The 20613-nt window shown below is 70.8% G+C and overlaps 2 protein-coding genes across 2 annotated transcripts in view; one reads left to right on the top strand and one right to left on the bottom strand.

Annotated features, from left to right (window-relative positions):
* Positions 1 to 6345, top strand: part of LOC140902082 (semaphorin-3F) — a 14935-nt gene extending 8590 nt beyond the window's left edge. The window contains 17 exon segments of the mRNA XM_078850334.1: positions 725 to 864; positions 964 to 1078; positions 1594 to 1663; positions 1818 to 1962; positions 3085 to 3093; positions 3095 to 3308; positions 3432 to 3520; positions 3808 to 3849; positions 4497 to 4660; positions 4892 to 4959; positions 5415 to 5482; positions 5484 to 5546; positions 5629 to 5691; positions 5694 to 5795; positions 5797 to 5859; positions 5861 to 5905; positions 5907 to 6345. Coding sequence (XP_078706460.1) covers positions 725 to 864; positions 964 to 1078; positions 1594 to 1663; positions 1818 to 1962; positions 3085 to 3093; positions 3095 to 3308; positions 3432 to 3520; positions 3808 to 3849; positions 4497 to 4660; positions 4892 to 4959; positions 5415 to 5482; positions 5484 to 5546; positions 5629 to 5691; positions 5694 to 5795; positions 5797 to 5859; positions 5861 to 5905; positions 5907 to 5969 — 1523 coding nt within the window. The 3' untranslated portion in view covers positions 5970 to 6345.
* Positions 6346 to 11203: 4858 nt separating this feature from the next.
* PNCK (pregnancy up-regulated nonubiquitous CaM kinase) overlaps positions 11204 to 20613 on the bottom strand; it is a 29026-nt gene continuing 19616 nt past the window's right edge. The window contains 14 exon segments of the mRNA XM_078850331.1: positions 11204 to 11274; positions 11687 to 11785; positions 11787 to 11807; positions 12203 to 12290; positions 12375 to 12453; positions 12662 to 12774; positions 13184 to 13259; positions 13443 to 13455; positions 13457 to 13567; positions 13889 to 13912; positions 13914 to 14028; positions 14218 to 14292; positions 15681 to 15812; positions 16022 to 16120. Coding sequence (XP_078706457.1) covers positions 11696 to 11785; positions 11787 to 11807; positions 12203 to 12290; positions 12375 to 12453; positions 12662 to 12774; positions 13184 to 13259; positions 13443 to 13455; positions 13457 to 13567; positions 13889 to 13912; positions 13914 to 14028; positions 14218 to 14292; positions 15681 to 15812; positions 16022 to 16098 — 1014 coding nt within the window. The 5' untranslated portion in view covers positions 16099 to 16120 and the 3' untranslated portion in view covers positions 11204 to 11274; positions 11687 to 11695.

The following is a 20613-nucleotide window of genomic DNA, read 5'->3' on the forward strand; positions in this document are numbered from 1 at the left end:
ACGCGCTATCTCAGAGTAAGGGGGGCTGCGGGGCGGGAGTGAGGGGCGCCGGGCGGGGGGGTGCTGCGGGAGGTTAAGGGGGGCTGCGGGGCGGGAGTGAGGGGCGCCGGGTGGGGGGGGGCTGCGGGGCGGGAGTGAGGGGCGCCGGCCGGGCGGGGGGCGCCGGACGGGGGGGGGCTGTGGGCCGGGAGTGAGGGGTGCCGGCCGGGCGGGGGGGCTGCGGGAGGTTAAGGGGGGCTGCGGGCCGGGAGTGAGGGGGCGCCGGCCGGGCGGGGGGGCTGCGGGAGGTTAAGGGGGGCTGCGGGGCGGGAGTGAGGGGCGCCGGGCGGGGGGGTGCTGCGGGAGGTTAAGGGGGGCTGCGGGGCGGGAGTGAGGGGGCGCCGGGCGGGGGGGGGCTGCGGGGCGGGAGTGAGGGGCGCCGGGCCGGCGGGGGGGCGCCGGGCGGGGGGGGGCTGTGGGCCGGGAGTGAGGGGTGCCGGCCGGGCGGGGGGGCTGCGGGAGGTTAAGGGGGGCTGCGGGGCGGGAGTGAGGGGGTGCCGGCCGGGCGGGGGGGGGCTGCGGGAGGTTAAGGGGGGGCTGCGGGGCGGGAGTGAGGGGCGCCGGCCGGGCGGGGGGGCTGCGGGAGGTTAAGGGGGGGCTGCGGGGCAGGAGGATGCTCCAGGTGAGCAGCGCCCCCTGGTGGCAGCCGCGGGCCTCGCACTCACCCGGGCTCTGCCCCCCGCAGACCCCGTGTTCCTCCGGGCCCACGTGGTGCCGGACAGCAGTGAGCGCGGCGACGACAAGCTGTATTTCTTCTTCCGCGAGAAGGCCCTGGAGGGCGCCGTGGGGCCCGGCGTGCTGGCCCGGGTCGGCCGGGTCTGTCTGGTGAGCGTGGCGCCGGGGGGCCGGGGGCGCTGGGGGGCGGGGGGTCTCCGTGCCCCCGCGCGCCAGGCGAGCCGGTCCTTGCCCCCGTTTCTCCCCCAGAACGATGACGGTGGGCAGCGGGCCCTGGTCGGCAAGTGGACGACGTTCCTGAAGGCCCGGCTGGTTTGCTCCGTGGTGGGCGAGGACGGGGTGGAGACCTTCTTCGACGAGCTGCGTGAGCCGGGGGGGGCAGGGGGGCCGGGTCCTAACTCGGGGCTCAGTCTGAGCCGTCGCTGGACGCCCGCGAAGTCCTCGTGCCGGCCAGGACGCGTCCGAGCCGCGGGAGAGTCAGGGCCCGGCCCCGGCGTGACAGGGACGTTTTCCCGGCTCTGCCGGGCGGGGGTCCGCCCTCCGGCTCTGGGGCAGGTCCCAGCCGCGGTCTCACCCCACGGCCCAGGTTGCTACGTGCGATTCCCGGGGACACTGATGTTCAGCGGGTTACGAGCTTTCGGGCGACCCCTCGCCAGGCAGCCGTCAGAGCGGGGACCGTGGCGGTGTAGACGGTCACAGGGGCCGGGGGGGTGAATGCAGCTGTGGAAGGTCACAGACAGGGGGGCGGGGGCCTGGATCCCTGGGTTCTCTCCCCAGCTGTGGGCAGGGAGTGGATTACAGCAGCGGGGGAGGGGCAGGGAGCCCGGACGCCTGGGTTCTATCTGATTCATCTCCCCCCTCCCGCCCCCCCATTTCCAGGAGATGTGTTCCTGCTGCCGACTCAGGACGAGAAGAACCCCCGGGTGTACGGGCTGTTCTCCACCCTGGGGTGAGTTGGGGGGCTGGGGCGGGGTTTGGGGGGAGTAACAGGGGCAGGGGGTGCTGGGCACTTGGGGGTGCTGGGCACTTGGGGGTGGGTTCTCGGAGGGGGCAGGGTGACCCCGGGGGGGCTGGGCGGTCTGTAACCCCCCTGTGTCCCCCAGGTCGGTGTTCCGGGGCTCGGCCGTCTGCATGTACCCCCTGAGTGCCATCCGCAGTGCGTTCAACGGCCCCTTCGCCCACAAAGAGGGGCACAGCTACGAGTGGGTGCCCTACACGGGCCGCGTGCCCTACCCCCGCCCCGGAGCCGTGAGTGGCGGGGCTGGGAGGCCGGACGCCTGGGTTCGCTCCCCGGCTCTGGGAGGGGAGTGGGCTCTGGTGGTTAGAGCAGGGGGGGGGGGGGGCTGGGAGCCCGGACGCCTGGGTTCTCCCCCTGGCTCTGGGAGGGGAGTGGGCTCTCGTGATTAGAGAGGGGGTCGGGCAGGGAGCCCGGACGCCTGGGTTCTCCCCCTGGCTCTGGGAGGGGAGTGGGCTCTCGTGATTAGAGAGGGGGTCGGGCAGGGAGCCCGGACGCCTGGGTTCTCCCCCCGGCTCTGGGAGGGGAGTGGGCTCTGGTGGTTAGAGCAGGGGGGGCAGGGAGCCCGGACGCCTGGGTTCTCCCCCCGGCTCTGGGAGGGGAGTGGGCTCTCGTGATTAGAGAGGGGGTCGGGCAGGGAGCCCGGACGCCTGGGTTCTCCCCCGGCTCTGGGAGGGGAGTGGGCTCTGGTGGTTAGAGCAGGGGGGGCAGGGAGCCCGGACGCCTGGGTTCTCCCCCCGGCTCTGGGAGGGGAGTGGGCTCTGGTGGTTAGAGCAGGGGGGGCAGGGAGCCCGGACGCCTGGGTTCTCCCCCCGGCTCTGGGAGGGGAGTGGGCTCTGGTGGTTAGAGCAGGGGGGGCAGGGAGCCCGGACGCCTGGGTTCTCCCCCGGCTCTGGGAGGGGAGTGGGCTCTCGTGATTAGAGAGGGGGTCGGGCAGGGAGCCTGGACGCCTGGGTTCTCCCCCCGGCTCTGGGAGGGGAGTGGGCTCTGGTGGTTAGAGCAGGGGGGGCAGGGAGCCCGGACGCCTGGGTTCTCCCCCGGCTCTGGAGGGGAGTGGGCTCTGGTGGTTAGAGCAGGGGGGGCAGGGAGCCCGGACGCCTGGGTTCTCCCCCTGGCTCTGGGAGGGGAGTGGGCTCTCGTGATTAGAGAGGGGGTCGGGCAGGGAGCCCGGACGCCTGGGTTCTCCCCCCGGCTCTGGGAGGGGAGTGGGCTCTGGTGGTTAGAGCAGGGGGGGCAGGGAGCCCGGACGCCTGGGTTCTCCCCCCGGCTCTGGGAGGGGAGTGGGCTCTGGTGGTTAGAGCGGGGGGGGGCAGGGAGCCCGGACGCCTGGGTTCTCTCCCGCTCTGTCCCCGCAGTGCCCGGGCGGGGGCCTTCACCCCGGGGCTGGGCTCCACGCGCGAGTTCCCGGACGAGCTGGTGACGTTCGTGCGTTCGCACCCGCTGATGTACGACCCCGTGTACCCGGTGCCACGCCGCCCCCTGCTGGTCCGCGCCGGCCTCCCCTACGGCTTCACCACGCTGGCCGTCGACCTGGCGCAGGCGGCCGACGGCCGCTACGAGGTGCTCTTCCTCGGCACGGGTACGCAGGACGCCGGGGTCCCATCCCCGCCCCGGGGGGGTGGGGGTTGGGAGCCCGGACGCCTGGGTCCCCGGGCGGGGGGCGGGGGTTCCCCATCTCAGGTGCTCTCTCCCCTCCCCCCAGACCGGGGCACGGTGCAGAAAGTGGTGGTGCTGCCGAAGGACCCAGGCGTCCTGGAGGAGCTGACGCTCGAGGAGGTGGAGGTGTTCAAGGTGAGAAGCCCCGCCCCTGCTGCCCAGGCCCCGCCCCTTCCCCTCCCTTCCCTCTGGGCCCCGCCCCTTTTGCTGCACCCTTGCATCCTAGCCCCGCCCCTTCCCACCAGGCCCTGCCTTCTATGGCTCCTCCCCCTCCCTGTAGGCCCTGCCTCCTCTTGGGCTCTTCACAGTCACCAGGCCCCGCCTCCTTCTCTGGCTCCGCCCCCCTTAGCCAGGCCCCACCTCCTTCCTAGGCTCCGCCTCTTCCTGCCCCACTTCTCACCACCCCGCCTGTCTCCCCACAGGTCCCAGTCCCAGTGAAGACGCTCTGGATTTCCTCAAAGCGGGTAGGTCGGGGGCGGGGCTGAGGCTACAGACGGGCTCCCAGGCAGGCAGAAGGGGCTGGGAGCCAGGACGCCTGGGTTCTCTCCCCGGCTCTGCGAGGGGAGTGTGGGCTGGTGGTTAGAGCAGGGGGACTGGGAGCCAGGACTCCTGGGTTCTCTCCCCGGCTCTGCGAGGGGAGGGGGGCTGGTGGTTAGAGCAGGGGGGCTGGGAGCCCGGACGCCTGGGTTCTCTCCCCGGCTCTGCGAGGGGAGTGTGGGCTGGTGGTTAGTGCCGGGGGGGCTGGGAGCCAGGACTCCTGGGTTCTCTCCCCGGCTCTGGGAGGGGAGTGGGGGCTGGTGGTTAGTGCAGGGGGGCTGGGAGCCAGGACGCCTGGGTTCTCTCCCCGGCTCTGCGAGGGCAGTGAGGGCTAGTGGTTAGAGCAGGGGGGGCTGGGGAGCCAGGAAGCCTGGGTTCTCTCTCCGGCTCTGCGAGGGGAGTGAGGGCTAGTGGTTAGAGCAGGGGGGGCTGGGAGCCAGGACGCCTGGGTTCTCTCCCCGGCTCTGCGAGGGCAGTGGGGGCTGGTGGTTAGTGCCGGGGGGCTGGCAGGGGTCTGTGGGTCGTGTGGGGGTCTGTCCGTGCGTCCGTTCCTCAGGTGCGTGTCTGTCCGCAGCACCAGCTGTATGTCTCCTCGGACGTGGGGCTGGCCCAGCTGAGCCTCCATCGCTGTGGGGCCTACGGCCCGGCCTGCGCCGACTGCTGCCTGGCCCGGGACCCCCACTGCGCTTGGGACGGGCACCGCTGCACCCGCTACAAGCCCCGCCCCCCGGCAGGTGGGTGCCCGGACGCCGGGGTCCCGCGCCCCGGGGGAGCCCCACCGCCCCCGCCCCCCGCCAGGGGGAGCGCCCCGGACGCCGGGGTCCCCGCGCCCCCAGGGAGGGGACTTGCCAAAGCCACGCTCCGGCACCACTTACCGCGGGGGGGGGGCAGAGGGGGGCGGGGCGGCAGGGACAGCCGGGGGGGAGGTGGCAGGAACTGACGCTGTATCCCCCCCCCGCCCCCCACCAGGCGTGTCCGGCGCCAGGACATCAAACACGGAGACCCCCTTCGCCAGTGCCGGGGCTTCAACGCCCAGGGTGAGTGCCCCTCGGGGGGGATGGGGGCAGCCAGGACGCCTGGGTTCGAACCCCGGGTGGGGGGGGGGCTGGGAGCCAGGACGCCTGGGTTCAATCCCCAGCCCTGGGGGAGGAGTGGGGGTCTGGTGATTAGAGTGGGGGGGCTGGGAGCCAGGACGCCTGGGTTCAATCCCCAGCCCTGGGAGAGGAGTGGGGGTCTGGTGATTAGGAGTGGGGGGGGCTGGGAGCCAGGACTCCTGGGTTCAATTCCCAGCCCTGGGAGAGGAGTGGGGGTCTGGTGATTAGAGTGGGGGGGCTGGGAGCCAGGACTCCTGGGTTCAATCCCCAGCCCTGGGAGAGGAGTGGGGGTCTGTTGATTAGAGTGGGGGGGCTGGGAGCCAGGACGCCTGGGTTCAATCCCTGGCTCGGGGGGGTGTCTCTGTTGCTCTCCCCCCTGACGTGTGTCTCCCCCCCAGCCGACCAGGAGCTGTCAGAGCAGGTGCAGTTCGGGGTGGAGGGGGGCAGCGTCTTCCTGGAGTGCCGGCCCCCCCTCCCCCCGCGCCCAGGTCCGGTGGCTCCTTCAGCCGGAGGGTGGCACCCGGCGCCCGGTGAGTGACCCCCCCGCTGCGCGGTGACCCCCAGTCCCAGCCCCGTCTGACCCCGTCCCCCGTGTCTCTCTCTGCCCCCCAGCTGCCCCGGGAGCGGGTTCTCCTGCAGACGCCCCAGGGGGTCCTGCTGGGCCCGGTGACGCCCGTCGGACGGGGGCCGGGTACCAGTGCGTGGGCACCGAGAACAGCTACACGCGGCCCCTGCATCGCCTGCTGCTCCGGGTCTTGCCCCGCGGCCTGCTGGGGGGCCCCCTGCCCCCCCGCCTGCCGGAGCCAGGGGGGCCGGCCCCGCCCCGGAGCCGGGCAGGGGGGCCCACAACGGGACCCGGACCGGAGCCGCGGCCCTTGGACCCAGCCCGGGGGGGCCCGGATCGGCGACGGGACCGGGCCAGAGCCAGCCGGCGCCCCCCACCCCGGAACTGACTGGGGACCCGAGGCCGGGGTGAGGGGCTCGGACCCTGGGGGGGCGCCGGCTGGGGGGTGGGTTCGTTCCACATTCCACGGGGGACCCCGGAGCGAATCGCCCACTGCTGGGGAGGGGGGGGCCGCGTTTCCTTTCCATGTACATAGTCTCCTTTGCTGATGGGGGGGAGGCGGGGAACCCGGATGCCTGGGTTCCCCCCCCTCCGTTTGATTTGCAGAGTCTATTTTTTCACAGCTGGGGGGATTTCTAACAGGGCTGGACTTGGGTTGTTTTAAAATTAATTTATTTTTTTATCCCGCCCCCGATTTCCTGGGACCCCGTCTGCTGTGGATGAATCCGGCTGCTGCCGATTAAAGGGGCCGGTCTTTGATTTTCCGAATGTGCCCCCCAGCGCATGGGGAGGGGCTGGCTCGTCACTTTGGGGGGGGACCCGCAGCCCCTGCCAGCCCGGCCCTGGGATCCCCCATTTCCCTCCCGGCCCTGCCGGTGCCCCTCACTCCGACCCGCAGCCCCCCGCCAGCCCGGCCCTGCCGGTGCCCCCCACTCCCGACCCGCAGCCCCTGCCAGCCCGGCCCTGGGATCCCCCATTCCCTCCCAGCCCTGCCGGTGCCCCCCACTCCGACCCGCAGCCCCCCGCCAGCCCGGCCCTGCCCCCCCCCAGCCCTGCCGGTGCCCCCCACTCCCGACCCGCAGCCCCCCCGGCAGCCCGGCCCTGCCGGTGCCCCGCACTCCGACCCGCAGCCCCCCGCCAGCCCGGCCCTGCCCCCCCCCAGCCCTGCCGGTGACCCCCACTCCCGACTCACAGCCCCCCCGCCAGCCCGGCCCTGGGATCCCCCATTTCCCTCCCGGCTCTGCCGGTGCCCCCCACTCCGACCTGCAGCCCCCCGCCAGCCCGGCCCTGCCCCGCCCCAGCCCTGCCGGTGACCCCCACTCCGACCCGCAGCCCCTGCCAGCCCGGCCCTGGGATCCCCCATTTCCCTCCCAGCCCTGCCGGTGCCCCCCACTCCAACCCGCAGCCCCCCGCCAGCCCGGCCCTGCCCCCCCCAGCCCTGCCGGTGACCCCCCACTCCCGACCCGCAGCCCCCCGCCAGCCCGGCCCTGCGCCCCCCAGCCCTGCCGGTGCCCCCCACTCCCGACCCGCCAGCCCCCCGCCAGCCCGGCCCTGCCCCCCCCCAGCCCTGCCGGTGCCCCCCACTCCCGACCCGCAGCCCCCCCGCCAGCCCGGCCCTGCCTCCCCCACAGCCCTCCCAGCCCTGCCGGTGCCCCCCACTCCGACCCGCAGCCCCCCGCCAGCCCGGCCCTGCCCCCCCCCAGCCCTGCCGGTGCCCCCCCACTCCCGACCCGCAGCCCCTGCCCTGGGCTCTCTCCTGCCCTGGGGGAGGTTGGGGGTGGGAGGGCTCTGGGGGACGGGTCGGGGCCAGCTTGGGGAAATTTGGGGTTGGGGCGGGCAGCTTCTCCATCCCCTGGCGCCCGGCGTGGTGGGGGTGGGGCTCGGGCTGCCCCGGTTCTGTCCCTTGGCCCCCCCCCGGCCAGCGTCCGAGAGGAGACGTCTGTGCAGCTGGCTGGTCACGTCCCAACCGGGTTTATTCCGGGCCCAGGCGTCGGGTCCTCTCAGGCCTGGTTTGCTTTCGGGGGCCCAGGAGATGGTCGGGGGGGGAAGCTGGGGGGCCCCCAATTTCTCTCCCCGAGTTCCAGGACCCAGAGGAGGAGCGGGGGGGGTTGGACACGTGTAACCGTTTGGGTCCCGATTCGGCCTCGATGCTCGCGGGGGGGGGCTGGCCCCTTTGCCGAACGCCAACCGCCGGGCTGGGACGCTCCCCGAGCCCGTGGCCAGGCCGCCCAGGGGAGCCCCCCGAGCCGGGAGCGCGGGGGATACGGGGCCAGCTGGTTTCAGCCTGGCCCCACGCCCAGCCCAGCCCCACGCCTCTGGGCTCCGTTCCCGGCGCCAGCTGCCCCCCCGGGGTGTCTGTGGCCCCCACCCGGAGCCGCCTCGGGGGGACAGTGCCTAGGTACGGGCACGGGACGCCCCCGGGGCCCTGCGGGGAGACTCGGGCTGGGCTTCGCGATGCTCCGGCCCTGTCCCGGGGGCAGCAGACGCCAGCCCCCGCCGCGTCTCCGGGGGGGGGACAGCCCCGTGCCTTGCCGCGCCGTGGGGGGATGCCGGGGAGTCGTCCCAGCCGCGTCCCGCTCCGGAGCCCACACTGAGCGGGCTGGGAACCCGGCGGCGTGAGGATGTGCCCGGCTGGGTCCGCGCCCGGGGCAGGACCGGGGAGACGCGAGCCGGGGTAACAGGAGTGTCCCAGCCTGGGGGTGAAGACGACGGACACGCCCGGGGCCGGGGGCGTTGTGTGAACAGGGGGGAGCCAGGAGCTGGTGTGCTGCAGGAGCCCCCTGCCCGATCCCCGGTCCCATCCGCCCCGAGGGGCAGGAGCCCCCTGCCCTGGTGATGGGGGCGTGGGGGCGGCTCTGGTACTAACTGGCCCCCCTCGCGGTTGCGTCGCCGGGCGCCATCCCCCCGGGTTCGATCCGGTCCGCGGGGGGCCGCGTTACATCTCCAGTCGGGCTGCCCAGACCCGACCCTGGGGCCAGCCCTCTCCCGGTCGTCACCCCCAGGTGTGAGAGCTACTGGGGGGGGCTTAGAACGAGAGAGTCCCGGGGGCTCAATTCACTTCCTCTGACGCCCCGGGACGAGAACCAGAAACCAGCCGCCCTGGCTAAAGAACCAAGGCAGAGAAGTGGTGAGGGGGAGACGCGTCTTGAACCCGAGAAATCCTCGCGGGGAGGCGGGAGGAGCCCGACCTCTGGCGAGTGAAGCGTGAAAATACCGTGGGGAGGCCGAAGGAACGTGAGAGCAGCGAGCCGGGGACCCGGACACTCCCAGCAAAACAGGCTCTGTCCCGCCGAAGCAGGAAGCTGCTAACCAACCCGTGGGGCCCCTGGGCGCTGGCTGTGCTGAGGGAGCAGTCAAGGACGACAAGGCCTTTGCGGAGAAACTCAGTGAATTCTTTGCATGGGTCTTCACGGCTGACGGGCGGGAGATTCCCAGACCTGAGCCGGTCTCGTTTGGCGACAGGTCTGAGGAACTGCCCCAGACTGAGGTGTCACGAGAACAAATGGATAAACTAAACGGCGGTAAGTCCCCGGGACCGGGGGGATCCACCCAAGAGTTGGGAAGGACTCAGAGGTGAAGTTGCAGAACTAACAACCGGGGTTTGTAACCTGCCCTTTAAATCCACTTCTGTCCCGCTGACGGGAGGGGGAGCGAATGTGACCCCACAATCGCTCCAAAGGGCTCCCGAGGTGACCCCGGCGATCCCGGGCCGGTGGCCTGACTCCAGGACCGGGCAACTGGGGGAAACTCGCAAAGCCCAGAACTGTCAGCCAGCGGGATGAGCGGAGTTTGTTGGGGAGGAGCCCCCCGGGTTTTTCGTAACGGGAAATTGGGCCTCCCCCATCGGCTGAGGGGCCGACAAGCGCGTGGACGAGGGGCCGCGGGGGCACCATGTGCGTAGATGGTCAGGCAGCCAGTGACAAGGTCCCTCACCAAAGCAGGGGGCGGCTGCTCCGAGGGATCCGGCTTTTCCACTTCCCTCGCCAGGGTCACTGCTGGTGGAGGGAAGGGGATTAGCCGGGCAGTCCCTGTGTCCCCCTCCGTCCCCAGACTCACTGAACACCCCCCCTTTTCTTTCCTGCTGCCTCCCCACCCGGATGCCTGGGTTCCTCTTTCTTCCTCTCCCTGTTCCTCCTCCCCCCACCAGTGCTTGGACACCCGGGTCCCCCCAGCTGGGCCCTGCCCAGACGTCTGGATCCCCTCCTGGCTCCCTCCCTATCTACGGACTGCCCCTGCCTGGACGCCTGGGTCCCTCCCCTCCCCCGGACGCCTGGGTCCCTCCCCTCCCCCCTGCAGCGAGAGAGGAAGGGGTAATAAGGCGGCAGGGAGGCCGGGGACAGGACCCCCCCACCCCAGATCTGGGCCCCATTCGGCCGTGCCCATTGGTAGTGGTTTTTCGGCAGCACCCCGACCGTCCAGCTGAGAGGTGACCCCTGGGGGGGGGGGGGGCGTCCAGCAGGGGCGCAACCCATAACTGGACGGTAGCCCAAGATCAGGCCTCGTTATGCTGTGGGCATTACTAGCAGCATTATGGTAGCCCAGACCAGGCCCCCCACCCGGGGCCCCCCCACCGCCAGACACCGCGAACATCACGAGGGGCCGGGGCCTTCGCTCAGGACAGGGACCCCCCCGACTCCCAGCCAGGAGGGACCCCCTCCCACCCGGCCACCTGCCTCCATTCAGGTGGGACACTGGGATAGACACCCCCCACCCCAGCCCCACTTTGCATGGGTCTTCACGGCTGACGGGCGGTTCCAGATACCCCAGCCCCCCATGGACCCCACACTGCCCCGGCTCTTCCGAGCTCTTCCCGCAAACTTCCCCCCCCCCACAGTGCCTGCCCCCCACACATCCAGCCCTGCCAGCCTGTGGTTACAGTCGGGTGACGCCCCGCCCCTGGCTTCCTGCTCTTCGTGGCCCCCAATGCTGCCCGGCTCCAACCCCCCGGCCCAAAATCCCCTTCCCCCCTCCGCACTCCCCTCCCAGAGTTGGGCAGAGAACCCAGGAGTCCTGGCTCCCAACGCCCCCCTGTTCTAACCACTTGCCTCATGGGTGTGAGCTGGGTGCGAGGCAGGATACCAGGGTAGATGGGCACAAAACTCCATGACACTCCCCCGCTAGGTTGACAGGTTTTATTATTGACAGATCATGGATGCGAAAGTGCCCCCCTGCCCCTCCCCCCACTTCTGCCAGTGCCCCTCACTCCCGACCTGCAGCCCCCGCAAGCCAGCCCTGCCCCCCCACCTCTACCGGTGCCCCTCACTCCTGACCTGCAGCCCCCGCAAGCCCAGCCCTGCCCCCCCCACCTCTGCCGGGGCCCCTCACTCCCGACCTGCAGCCCAGCCCTGGGCCCCCCCCACCTCTGCCGGTGCCCCTCACTCCCGACCTGCAGCCCCCTGCTGCTACTTATGGGGGGAGGGCTGGACCCATGTCTTATTGCAGTCTGTGGTGCCGGGGGTGGGGGGGGCTCTTTCTCCTTTTAGCCCCTCCCCATCCATGCCTCAGCTGTCTCTGGGGCAGGCGGGGGGCCTGTGGCCAGGGGCGAGTTGGGAAAGGCGGGTGGGGGGACTGTGGCCTAGTGGGGGGCGGGGCTGTGGTCCCAGGCTGTCCCCAGCCTCAGAGGGGGCGGCTGGGGGGGCTGGGGCTGGGGTTTGGTCCTTCATGCAGTTGGGTGGCTCATGCAGACGCCAGCACCTGCAGGGAGAAAAGGGGGGAGACCATGAGCGCTGGGAGGGGCAAGGCCCGGGGGGACCCCTGTGGGATGGGGGGGCTGGTGGGGGTCACTGCAGGGGGCCAGGCCGGGTCCCCACCTCTCTGGTGGGCAGCCCCTGTAAGGGAGGGGGCCAGGCTAAACCAGGGGGGCGTGGCTGGGTGGGTGGGACGGTGTGATGGGGCGTGGCCACGTGTGGGGGTTGTATTGTGGGCGGGGCCAGGGAGAGCGCTGCTGGGGGCGTGGCTGTTCAGGGGCGCGGCCAGGTGGGTGTGGCTAGGTGCCTGGGTGGGGTCTGTGCTGGGGGCGTGGCCTGGGTGCATACAGGGGCGTGGCTAGAGGGGTGGAGCCAATCCTCACCCCCCCTCCACATGCACAGACTCCCCCATCCTCACCCTCTGGGGTCACCAGTCCCCGCGTGTCCCCGCTGGAGCCCCCTCCTCCGCCCCGTCGGCCTCGGGGCCCTGCCCCATCTTGGTGATGTGGCGCAGGAAGGGACGTGGCGTTGATAGCTCGCTGGGGGGGCACAGAGAATATCCTGCGTGAGACCCCCCCCCGGGACGGCTAGCCCCCAGGGGAGTCCCGCAGCTCACCCACCCTCTGGGGCAGGACCCAGGTGTCCGGGACGGCTAGCCCCCAGGGGAGCCCCCCAGCTCACCCACTCTCTGGGGACGGGACCCAGGCGTCCGGGACGGCGACCTCCTAGGGGACCCCCATAGCTCACCCACCCTCTGGGGACAGGACCCAGGCGTCCGGGACGGCTAGCCCCCAGGGGAGCCCCGCAGCTCACCCACCCTCTGGGGACGGGACCCAGGCGTCCGGGACAGCTAGTCCCAAGGGGGACCCACCCTCTGCGGACAGGACCGAGGCGTCCGGGGTGGGGGGATGGGACCCAGGCGTCCGGAGCTCACCTTCCACTTAGTCCTGGCAAAGTTTTTCTGGATCTGTTCACTGACGGAGCCGTGGATGTCTTTGTCCAGCGCCGTGTCCCCCGAGATCCTGGGGGGGGTCAGAGGTGAAAGGTCAGGGGGCTCTCGCTGGGGACCCCCACCCCCTCCCGTCCCACGGTGGGGGGGAGCTCACCATGGGTGCTGCAGGGCCTGTTCACACGTGTAGCGCTTCTCGGGATCCCGCTGCAGCAGCTGCTGGATGAAATCCTTGGCTGGGGGAGGGAAGGGGGGTCCCTGTGAGCTGGGGACTCCCAAAGCCCCCCTGCCATCGGGGCCCCCCCGTGTCCCCTCCCAGGTAGGGACCCCCACTCCCAGATGGGGGACCCCCATCCGTCTCCCTGCTGTCCTAGCCCCCCCCGGTTCCCCTGCCTGCCCCCCAGGGGCCCCGCCCAGATTTTGGGGCCACCCCGCGGGTCTCACCTGAGTCCGAGATGTCGTCCCAATAGGGGGAGTCGAACTCGAACGCTCCTTTGAGGATCTGGGCGAAGAGTTCGGAGTCGTTGTCGTCGTAGAAGGGGGGGTAACCGCACAGCCTGGGGGGGGGGCACAGGAGGGTGAGAGGCGGGTCACCCCTCCCCCGGGGGCCAGCACCCCCCACCGTCCTCCCGGATGCCCGGGTCTCCTCCCCTCTCCAGAAACACCGTCCCGGACGCCTGGGTCCTGTTTGCCAAGCCCGGGTGTGCTGTGGGAGCCCCTGGTAGCAGCACCCCCGGACGCCTGGGTCCCATTCCCGACCCCGGACTCCTGGGTCCCATTCTATGGGGCGGAGTGTGCTGTGGGAACCCCCGGCAGTGGTGTCCCCCCGGACGCCTGGGTCCCATTCCCGACCCCGGACTCCTGGGTCCCATTCTATGGGGCGGGGTGTGCTGTGGGAACCCCCGGCAGTGGGTGTCCCCCGGACGCCTGGGTTCTCTCCCGCGCCGCCCCCCGGGTGGGACTTACAGGATGTAGGAGATGACGCCCAGGGCCCACGAATCCACAGCTTTCCCGTAGGGCTTCTGCTCCAGGAGCTCAGGGGCTGGAGGGCGAGAGATGGGAGTCACTGCCCCTGGGCCCCCCCACCCCCCAAACTGCCCCTGCCCCCCCGCCTGCCTCCGACCCCCCCGAACTTCCCCTGCCTGCCCCTGGCCCCCCCGAACTTCCCCTGCCCCCCACCTGCCCCTGGCCCCCCCAAACTGTCCCCGGGCTCCGCCTCCCTCACCCACGTAGCCGGGGGGTCCCGCAGGCCGTGGCCATCACCCCGTCCGACTCCAGCTTGGAGAGCCCAAAATCCGTGATCATGATCTTGGCGTCCTCGAAGGGGCTGGCGTAGAGCAGGTTCTCGGGCTGGGGGGGCACGGGGGGGGGTTAAACTGGGGGGCATCGGGGCAGAGACCCCCATGGCTGCAGGCCCCCCACCTAACCCCTCCCTGCAGCCCCCCACGACCCCACCCCCAGAGTGCAGCCCCCCATCCCTGCCCCTCTCAGATCCCCCCACCCCCCTCTGCCACGCTGCCCCCTGCTGTGACTCCGCCTCCACCCGGGACCCCACGGAGACCACGCCCCCTTCCTGTGGCCCCACCCCAGGCCCCTCCGAGACCGCGCCCCTCCCCCCAGGCCCCGCCCCATGGCCCCTCTGAGACCACGCCCCCAGGCCCCGCCCCTCACCTTGAGGTCCCGGTGCACTATCCCCCAGCCGATGCAGGTAGCTCAGGGCCCCCAGCACCTGCCGGACGAGGCGGCTGGCGTCCCGCTCCGTGTAGTGCCCCCTCTCGACGATCCGGTCGAACAGCTCCCCCCCCGTCACCCTGCCGGAGACGCCCCGTGAGCCGGGGGGAGGACCCAGGAGTCCGGGTTCCCAGCCACCTCCCCTCCCAGAGCCCGGGCGAGAACCCAGGAGTCCGGGCTCCCAGCCCCGCCTGGCGCTCACACCCCGCCCCAACCACCAGACCCCACTCCCCTCCCAGAGCCAGCAGAACCCAGGCGTCCGGGCTCACAGCTGCATGGCCAGGTACAGGTGCGTGGGGGTTTCGTAGATGTTCTCCAGAGCCACGATGTTCTCGTGCTGGATCCTGCAAGGGGGAGCAGAGACAGGTGGGGGGGGGCTCGGGCCGCCCGAAAGCGCCCCTGAGCCCCTCAAACCCGCCCCCCCACAGCTCCCTATCCCCTCCCCCATCCACACCCCCCACAACTCCCCATCCGCACCCCACTGCCCCCCACAGCTCCCCCATCCCCACACCCCCCATCCACACCCCCACAGCTCCCCATCCGCACCCCACTGCCCCCCACAGCTCCCCATCCACACACCCCTCCCCCATCCACACCCCCACAACTCCCCATCCGCACCCCACTGCCCCCACAGCTCCCCATCCCCACACCCCCCATCCACACCCCCACAGCTCCCCATCCCCACACCCCTCCCCTATCCACACCCCCCACAGCTCCCCATCCGCACCCCACTGCCCCCCACAGCTCCCCCATCCCCACACCCCCCATCCACACCCCCACAGCTCCCCCATCCCCACACCCCTCCCCTATCCACACCCCCCACAGCTCCCCATCCTCACCCCACTGCCCCCCACAGCTCCCCCATCCCCACACCCCTCCCCTATCCACACCCCCCACAGCTCCCCATCCTCACCCCACTGCTCCCCCATCCCCACACCCCCCATCCACACCCCCCACAACTCCCCATCCGCACCCCACTGCCCCCACAGCTCCCCATCCTCACCCCACTGCCCCCCACAGCTCCCCCATCCCCACACCCCTCCCCCATCCACACCCCCACAGCTCCCCATCCCCACACCCCTCCCCCATCCACACCCCCCACAGCTCCCCATCTGCACCCCACTGCCCCCCACAGCTCCCCATCCCCCCACAGCTCCCCCTGATGCTGGCCGTCCTCAACGCCCCCAACGTCCCCTTCTGATCACTGCCCCCCATCCCCACACCCCCCATCCACACCCCCACAGCTCCCCATCCCCACACCCCTCCCCTATCCACACCCCCCACAGCTCCCCATCCTCACCCCACTGCCCCCCACAGCTCCCCCATCCCCACACCCCTCCCCTATCCACACCCCCTACAGCTCCCCATCCTCACCCCACTGCTCCCCCATCCCCACACCCCCCATCCACACCCCCACAGCTCCCCGTCACCACACCCCTCCCCCATCCACACCCCCCACAACTCCCCATCCGCACCCCACTGCCCCCACAGCTCCCCATCCCCACACCCCCCATCCACACCCCCACAGCTCCCCGTCCCCACACCCCTCCCCCATCCACACCCCCCACAGCTCCCCATCTGCACCCCACTGCCCCCCACAGCTCCCCATCCCCCCACAGCTCCCCCTGATGCTGGCCGCCCCCAACGCCCCCGACGTCCCCTTCTGATCACTGCCCCCCATCCCCCTCCGTCCATGCCCACCCCACACTGACCCCCCGACCCCCCCCCTTACTTCCTGAGTACGGCGATTTCATTCTCCACAGCCAGCTCCTTGCCCCGCAGCGCCTTCTTGGGGATGCATTTCAGGGCCACCAGCCGCTGGGAGCCCCGCTCCTGGGCCAGGAACACCTCCGAGAAGGCCCCGCTGTGGGACAGACCGACAGGGGGTCAGTCTGCAGGTGGGGCGGCTCCCCCCCAACCCAGCGATGCAGAGAAGGGGAAACCGAGGCATGGAGACGCTGGAGAGCAGGTGTCCCCCCAGAGCCACCAGCCCAGGAGTCCTGGCTCCCAGCCCCCCGCCTCTAACCTGCCCCCTCCCTAGGTTTTGCCCCCCACCCTTGTTGGGTGACTCACGCCCCAAGTTTCTCCTTGATGTCATAGACAGCGCCGATCTCCTCCGTGGTTTTCCTCCAGCTCTCTCCCATCAGCATGGCACGCGGGTCCGGCCGGGCGCTGGGGAGACGGGGGAGGTCAGGCCCCATGGGTTGGGCACAGAACCCTGCTCTGACCCAGCAGCCCCCACTCCCCTCCCAGGGCTGGGAGAGAACCCAGGAGTCCTGGCTCCCAGCCCTCCCCCTCCACACTCTAACCACCAGCCCCCACTCCCCTCCCAGGGCTGGGAGAGAACCCAGGAGTCCTGACTCCCAGCCCCCCCCCCCACTCTAAGCACCAGCCCCCACTGCCCTCCCAGAGCGGGGAGAGAACCCAGGAGTCCTGTTCAGAACCGATAGGGGTTGAAGACCAGATGCCCTGAGCAGGGCTTTGGTGAGGGACCCCCCATTCTGGGGGGGGCAGGAAGTGGGGGCACCTTCCCATGGGGCTGTGCTAGACCCTCCCCCGAAAGACTGGGGTCACTGTGCCAAGCTTCCCCCCACACCACACACCAGGGACCTTCCATGGTTAATTGGTACATGGGAGGCAAAAAAGACGGCACCAGTGGGCGTCCCACAGGTCTGGGGGCGACAGGATCTAGGCAGGGGGTAAGGGCTGGGAAAGGGTCAGGGTTTGTGTGTTCAGTTAGTGTGTGGAAGGGAGGGAGAGGACACAAGGGGACGGTTGGGTCATATGAGTGGATGGATGGGGCGTGTGGGGATGGAGGGATGGGGCATGTGGGGGTGGATGGATGGAGGGATGGGGCATGTGGGGATGGAGGGATGGGGCACGTGGGGATGGAGGGATGGGGCACGCGGGGATGGAGGGATGGGGCATGTGAGGATGAAGGGATGGGATGTGTGGGGATGGACGGCTGGCGGGATGGGGCACGCGGGGATGGCGGGATGGGGCACGCGGGGATGGCGGGATGGGGCACGTGGGGATGAAGGGATGGAGGGATGGGGCATGTGGGGATGAAGGGATGGGATGTGTGGGGATGGACGGATGGAGGGATGGGGCGTGCAGGGATGGAGGGATGGGGCACGTGGGGATGGCGGGATGGGGCGTGCGGGGATGGAGGGATGGAGAGATGGGGCGCGTGGGGAAGGACGGGCCCAGACGAGGGAGGAGTCTAGTCTGGGAAAGAAGCTTCCTGGACCTTGTTCCCCGTGTTCGGTTCCGAGACGTGCTCGGCTTCGACTTGCGGGTTCTGTGGGGATGGAGGGATGGGATGTGTGGGGATGGACGGATGGAGGGATGGGGCGTGCGGGGATGGAGGGATGGGGCGTGCAGGGATGGAGGGATGGGGCACGCGGGGATGGAGGGATGGAGAGATGGGGCACGTGGGGATGAAGGGATGGAGGGATGGGGCACGTGGGGATGGAGGGATGGGGCATGTGGGGATGAAGGGATGGGATGTGTGGGGATGGACGGATGGAGGGATGGGGCGTGCGGGGATGGAGGGATGGGGCGTGCGGGGATGGCGGGATGGGGCGTGCGGGGATGGAGGGATGGGGCACGTGGGGATGGCGGGATGGGGCGTGCGGGGATGGAGGGATGGAGAGATGGGGCGCGTGGGGAAGGACGGGCCCAGACGAGGGAGGAGTCTAGTCTGGGAAAGAAGCTTCCTGGACCTTGTTCCCCGTGTTCGGTTCCGAGACGTGCTCAGCTTCGACTTGCGGGTTCTGTGGGGATGGAGGGATGGGGCGTGCGGGGATGGAGGGACGGGGCACGCGGGGATGGAGGGACGGGGCACGCGGGGATGGAGGGATGGGATGTGTGGGGATAGACGGATGGAGGGATGGGGCACGTGGGGATGGAGGGATGGGGCACGCGGGGATGGAGGGACGGGGCACGCGGGGATGAAGGGATGGGATGTGTGGGGATGGACGGATGGAGGGATGGGGCGTGCAGGGATGGAGGGATGGGGCACGTGGGGATGGCGGGATGGGGCGTGCGGGGATGGAGGGATGGAGAGATGGGGCGCGTGGGGAAGGACGGGCCCAGACGAGGGAGGAGTCTAGTCTGGGAAAGAAGCTTCCTGGACCTTGTTCCCCGTGTTCGGTTCCGAGACGTGCTCGGCTTCGACTTGCGGGTTCTGTGGGGATGGAGGGATGGGGCGTGCGGGGATGGAGGGACGGGGCACGCGGGGATGGAGGGACGGGGCACGCGGGGATGGAGGGATGGGATGTGTGGGGATAGACGGATGGAGGGATGGGGCACGTGGGGATGGAGGGATGGGGCACGTGGGGATGGAGGGATGGGATGTGTGGGGATGGACGGATGGAGGGATGGGGCGTGCGGGGATGGCGGGATGGGGCACGCGGGGATGGCGGGATGGGGCACGCGGGGATGGCGGGATGGGGCACGTGGGGATGAAGGGATGGAGGGATGGGGCATGTGGGGATGAAGGGATGGGATGTGTGGGGATGGACGGATGGAGGGATGGGGCGTGCAGGGATGGAGGGATGGGGCACGTGGGGATGGCGGGATGGGGCGTGCGGGGATGGAGGGATGGAGAGATGGGGCGCGTGGGGAAGGACGGGCCCAGACGAGGGAGGAGTCTAGTCTGGGAAAGAAGCTTCCTGGACCTTGTTCCCCGTGTTCGGTTCCGAGACGTGCTCGGCTTCGACTTGCGGGTTCTGTGGGGATGGAGGGATGGGATGTGTGGGGATGGACGGATGGAGGGATGGGGCGTGCGGGGATGGAGGGATGGGGCGTGCGGGGATGGAGGGATGGGGCGTGCAGGGATGGAGGGATGGAGAGATGGGGCACGTGGGGATGAAGGGATGGAGGGATGGGGCACGTGGGGATGGAGGGATGGGGCATGTGGGGATGAAGGGATGGGATGTGTGGGGATGGACGGATGGCGGGATGGGGCACGTGGGGATGGCGGGATGGGGCACGTGGGGATGGCGGGATGGGGCACGTGGGGATGGCGGGATGGGGCACGTGGGGATGGCGGGATGGGGCGTGCGGGGATGGAGGGATGGGGCGTGCGGGGATGGAGGGATGGGGCATGCGGGGATGGAGGGATGGGGCGTGCGGGGATGGAGGGATGGGGCACGCGGGGATGGAGGGATGGGGCACGCGGGGATGGAGGGATGAAGAGATGGGGCGCGTGGGGAAGGACGGGCCCAGACGAGGGAGGAGTCTAGTCTGGGAAAGAAGCTTCCTGGACCTTGTTCCCCGTGTTCGGTTCCGAGACGTGCTCGGCTTCGACTTGCGGGTTCTGTGGGGATGGAGGGATGGGATGTGTGGGGATAGACGGATGGAGGGACGGGGCGTGCGGGGATGGCGGGATGGGGCGTGCGGGGATGGAGGGATGGGGCACGTGGGGATGAAGGGATGGGGCATGTGGGGATGGACGGATGGAGGGATGGGGCACGCGGGGATGGAGGGATGGGGCACGCGGGGATGGAGGGATGGAGGGATGGGGCGTGCGGGGATGGAGGGATGGGGCGTGCAGGGATGGGGCGTGCAGGGATGGCGGGACGGGGCGTGCGGGGATGGCGGGACGGGGCACGCGGGGATGGCGGGACGGGGCACGCGGGGATGGAGGGATGGGATGTGTGGGGATAGACGGATGGAGGGATGGGGCACGTGGGGATGGAGGGATGGGGCACGTGGGGATGGAGGGATGGGGCACGTGGGGATGGAGGGATGGGATGTGTGGGGATGGACGGATGGAGGGATGGGGCGTGCGGGGATGGCGGGACGGGGCACGCGGGGATGGAGGGACGGGGCACGCGGGGATGGAGGGATGGAGAGATGGGGCGCGTGGGGAAGGACGGGCCCAGACGAGGGAGGAGTCTAGTCTGGGAAAGAAGCTTCCTGGACCTTGTTCCCCGTGTTCGGTTCCGAGACGTGCTCGGCTTCGACTTGCGGGTTCTGTGGGGATGGAGGGATGGGATGTGTGGGGATAGACGGATGGAGGGATGGGGCACGCGGGGATGGAGGGATGGGGCACGCGGGGATGGAGGGATGGGGCACGTGGGGATGGAGGGACGGGGCACGCGGGGATGGAGGGATGGAGAGATGGGGCGTGCAGAGATGGAGGGATGGGGCGTGCAGGGATGGAGGGATGGGGTGTGCAGGGATGGAGGGATGGGGCACGTGGGGATGGAGGGATGGGGCACGTGGGGATGGAGGGATGGGGCACGTGGGGATGGAGGGATGGGGCACGCGGGGATGGAGGGATGGGGCATGTGGGGATGAAGGGATGGGATGTATGGGGATGGACGGATGGAGGGATGGGGCGTGCGGGGATGGCGGGATGGGGCGTGCGGGGATGGCGGGATGGGGCGTGCGGGGATGGAGGGATGGGGCGTGCGGGGATGGAGGGATGGAGGGATGGGGTGTGCGGGGATGGAGGGATGGGGCGTGCGGGATGGAGGGATGGAGGGATGGGGCGTGCGGGGATGGAGGGATGGGGCACGTGGGGATGAAGGGATGGGGCATGTGGGGATGGACGGATGGAGGGATGGGGCGTGCGGGGATGGAGGGATGGGGCGTGCGGGGATGGAGGGATGGGGCGTGCAGGGATGGGGCGTGCAGGGATGGCGGGACGGGGC

The sequence above is a fragment of the Lepidochelys kempii genome, chromosome 23, assembly GCF_965140285.1.
Source record: "Lepidochelys kempii isolate rLepKem1 chromosome 23, rLepKem1.hap1, whole genome shotgun sequence".
Taxonomy (NCBI): domain Eukaryota; kingdom Metazoa; phylum Chordata; order Testudines; family Cheloniidae; genus Lepidochelys; species Lepidochelys kempii.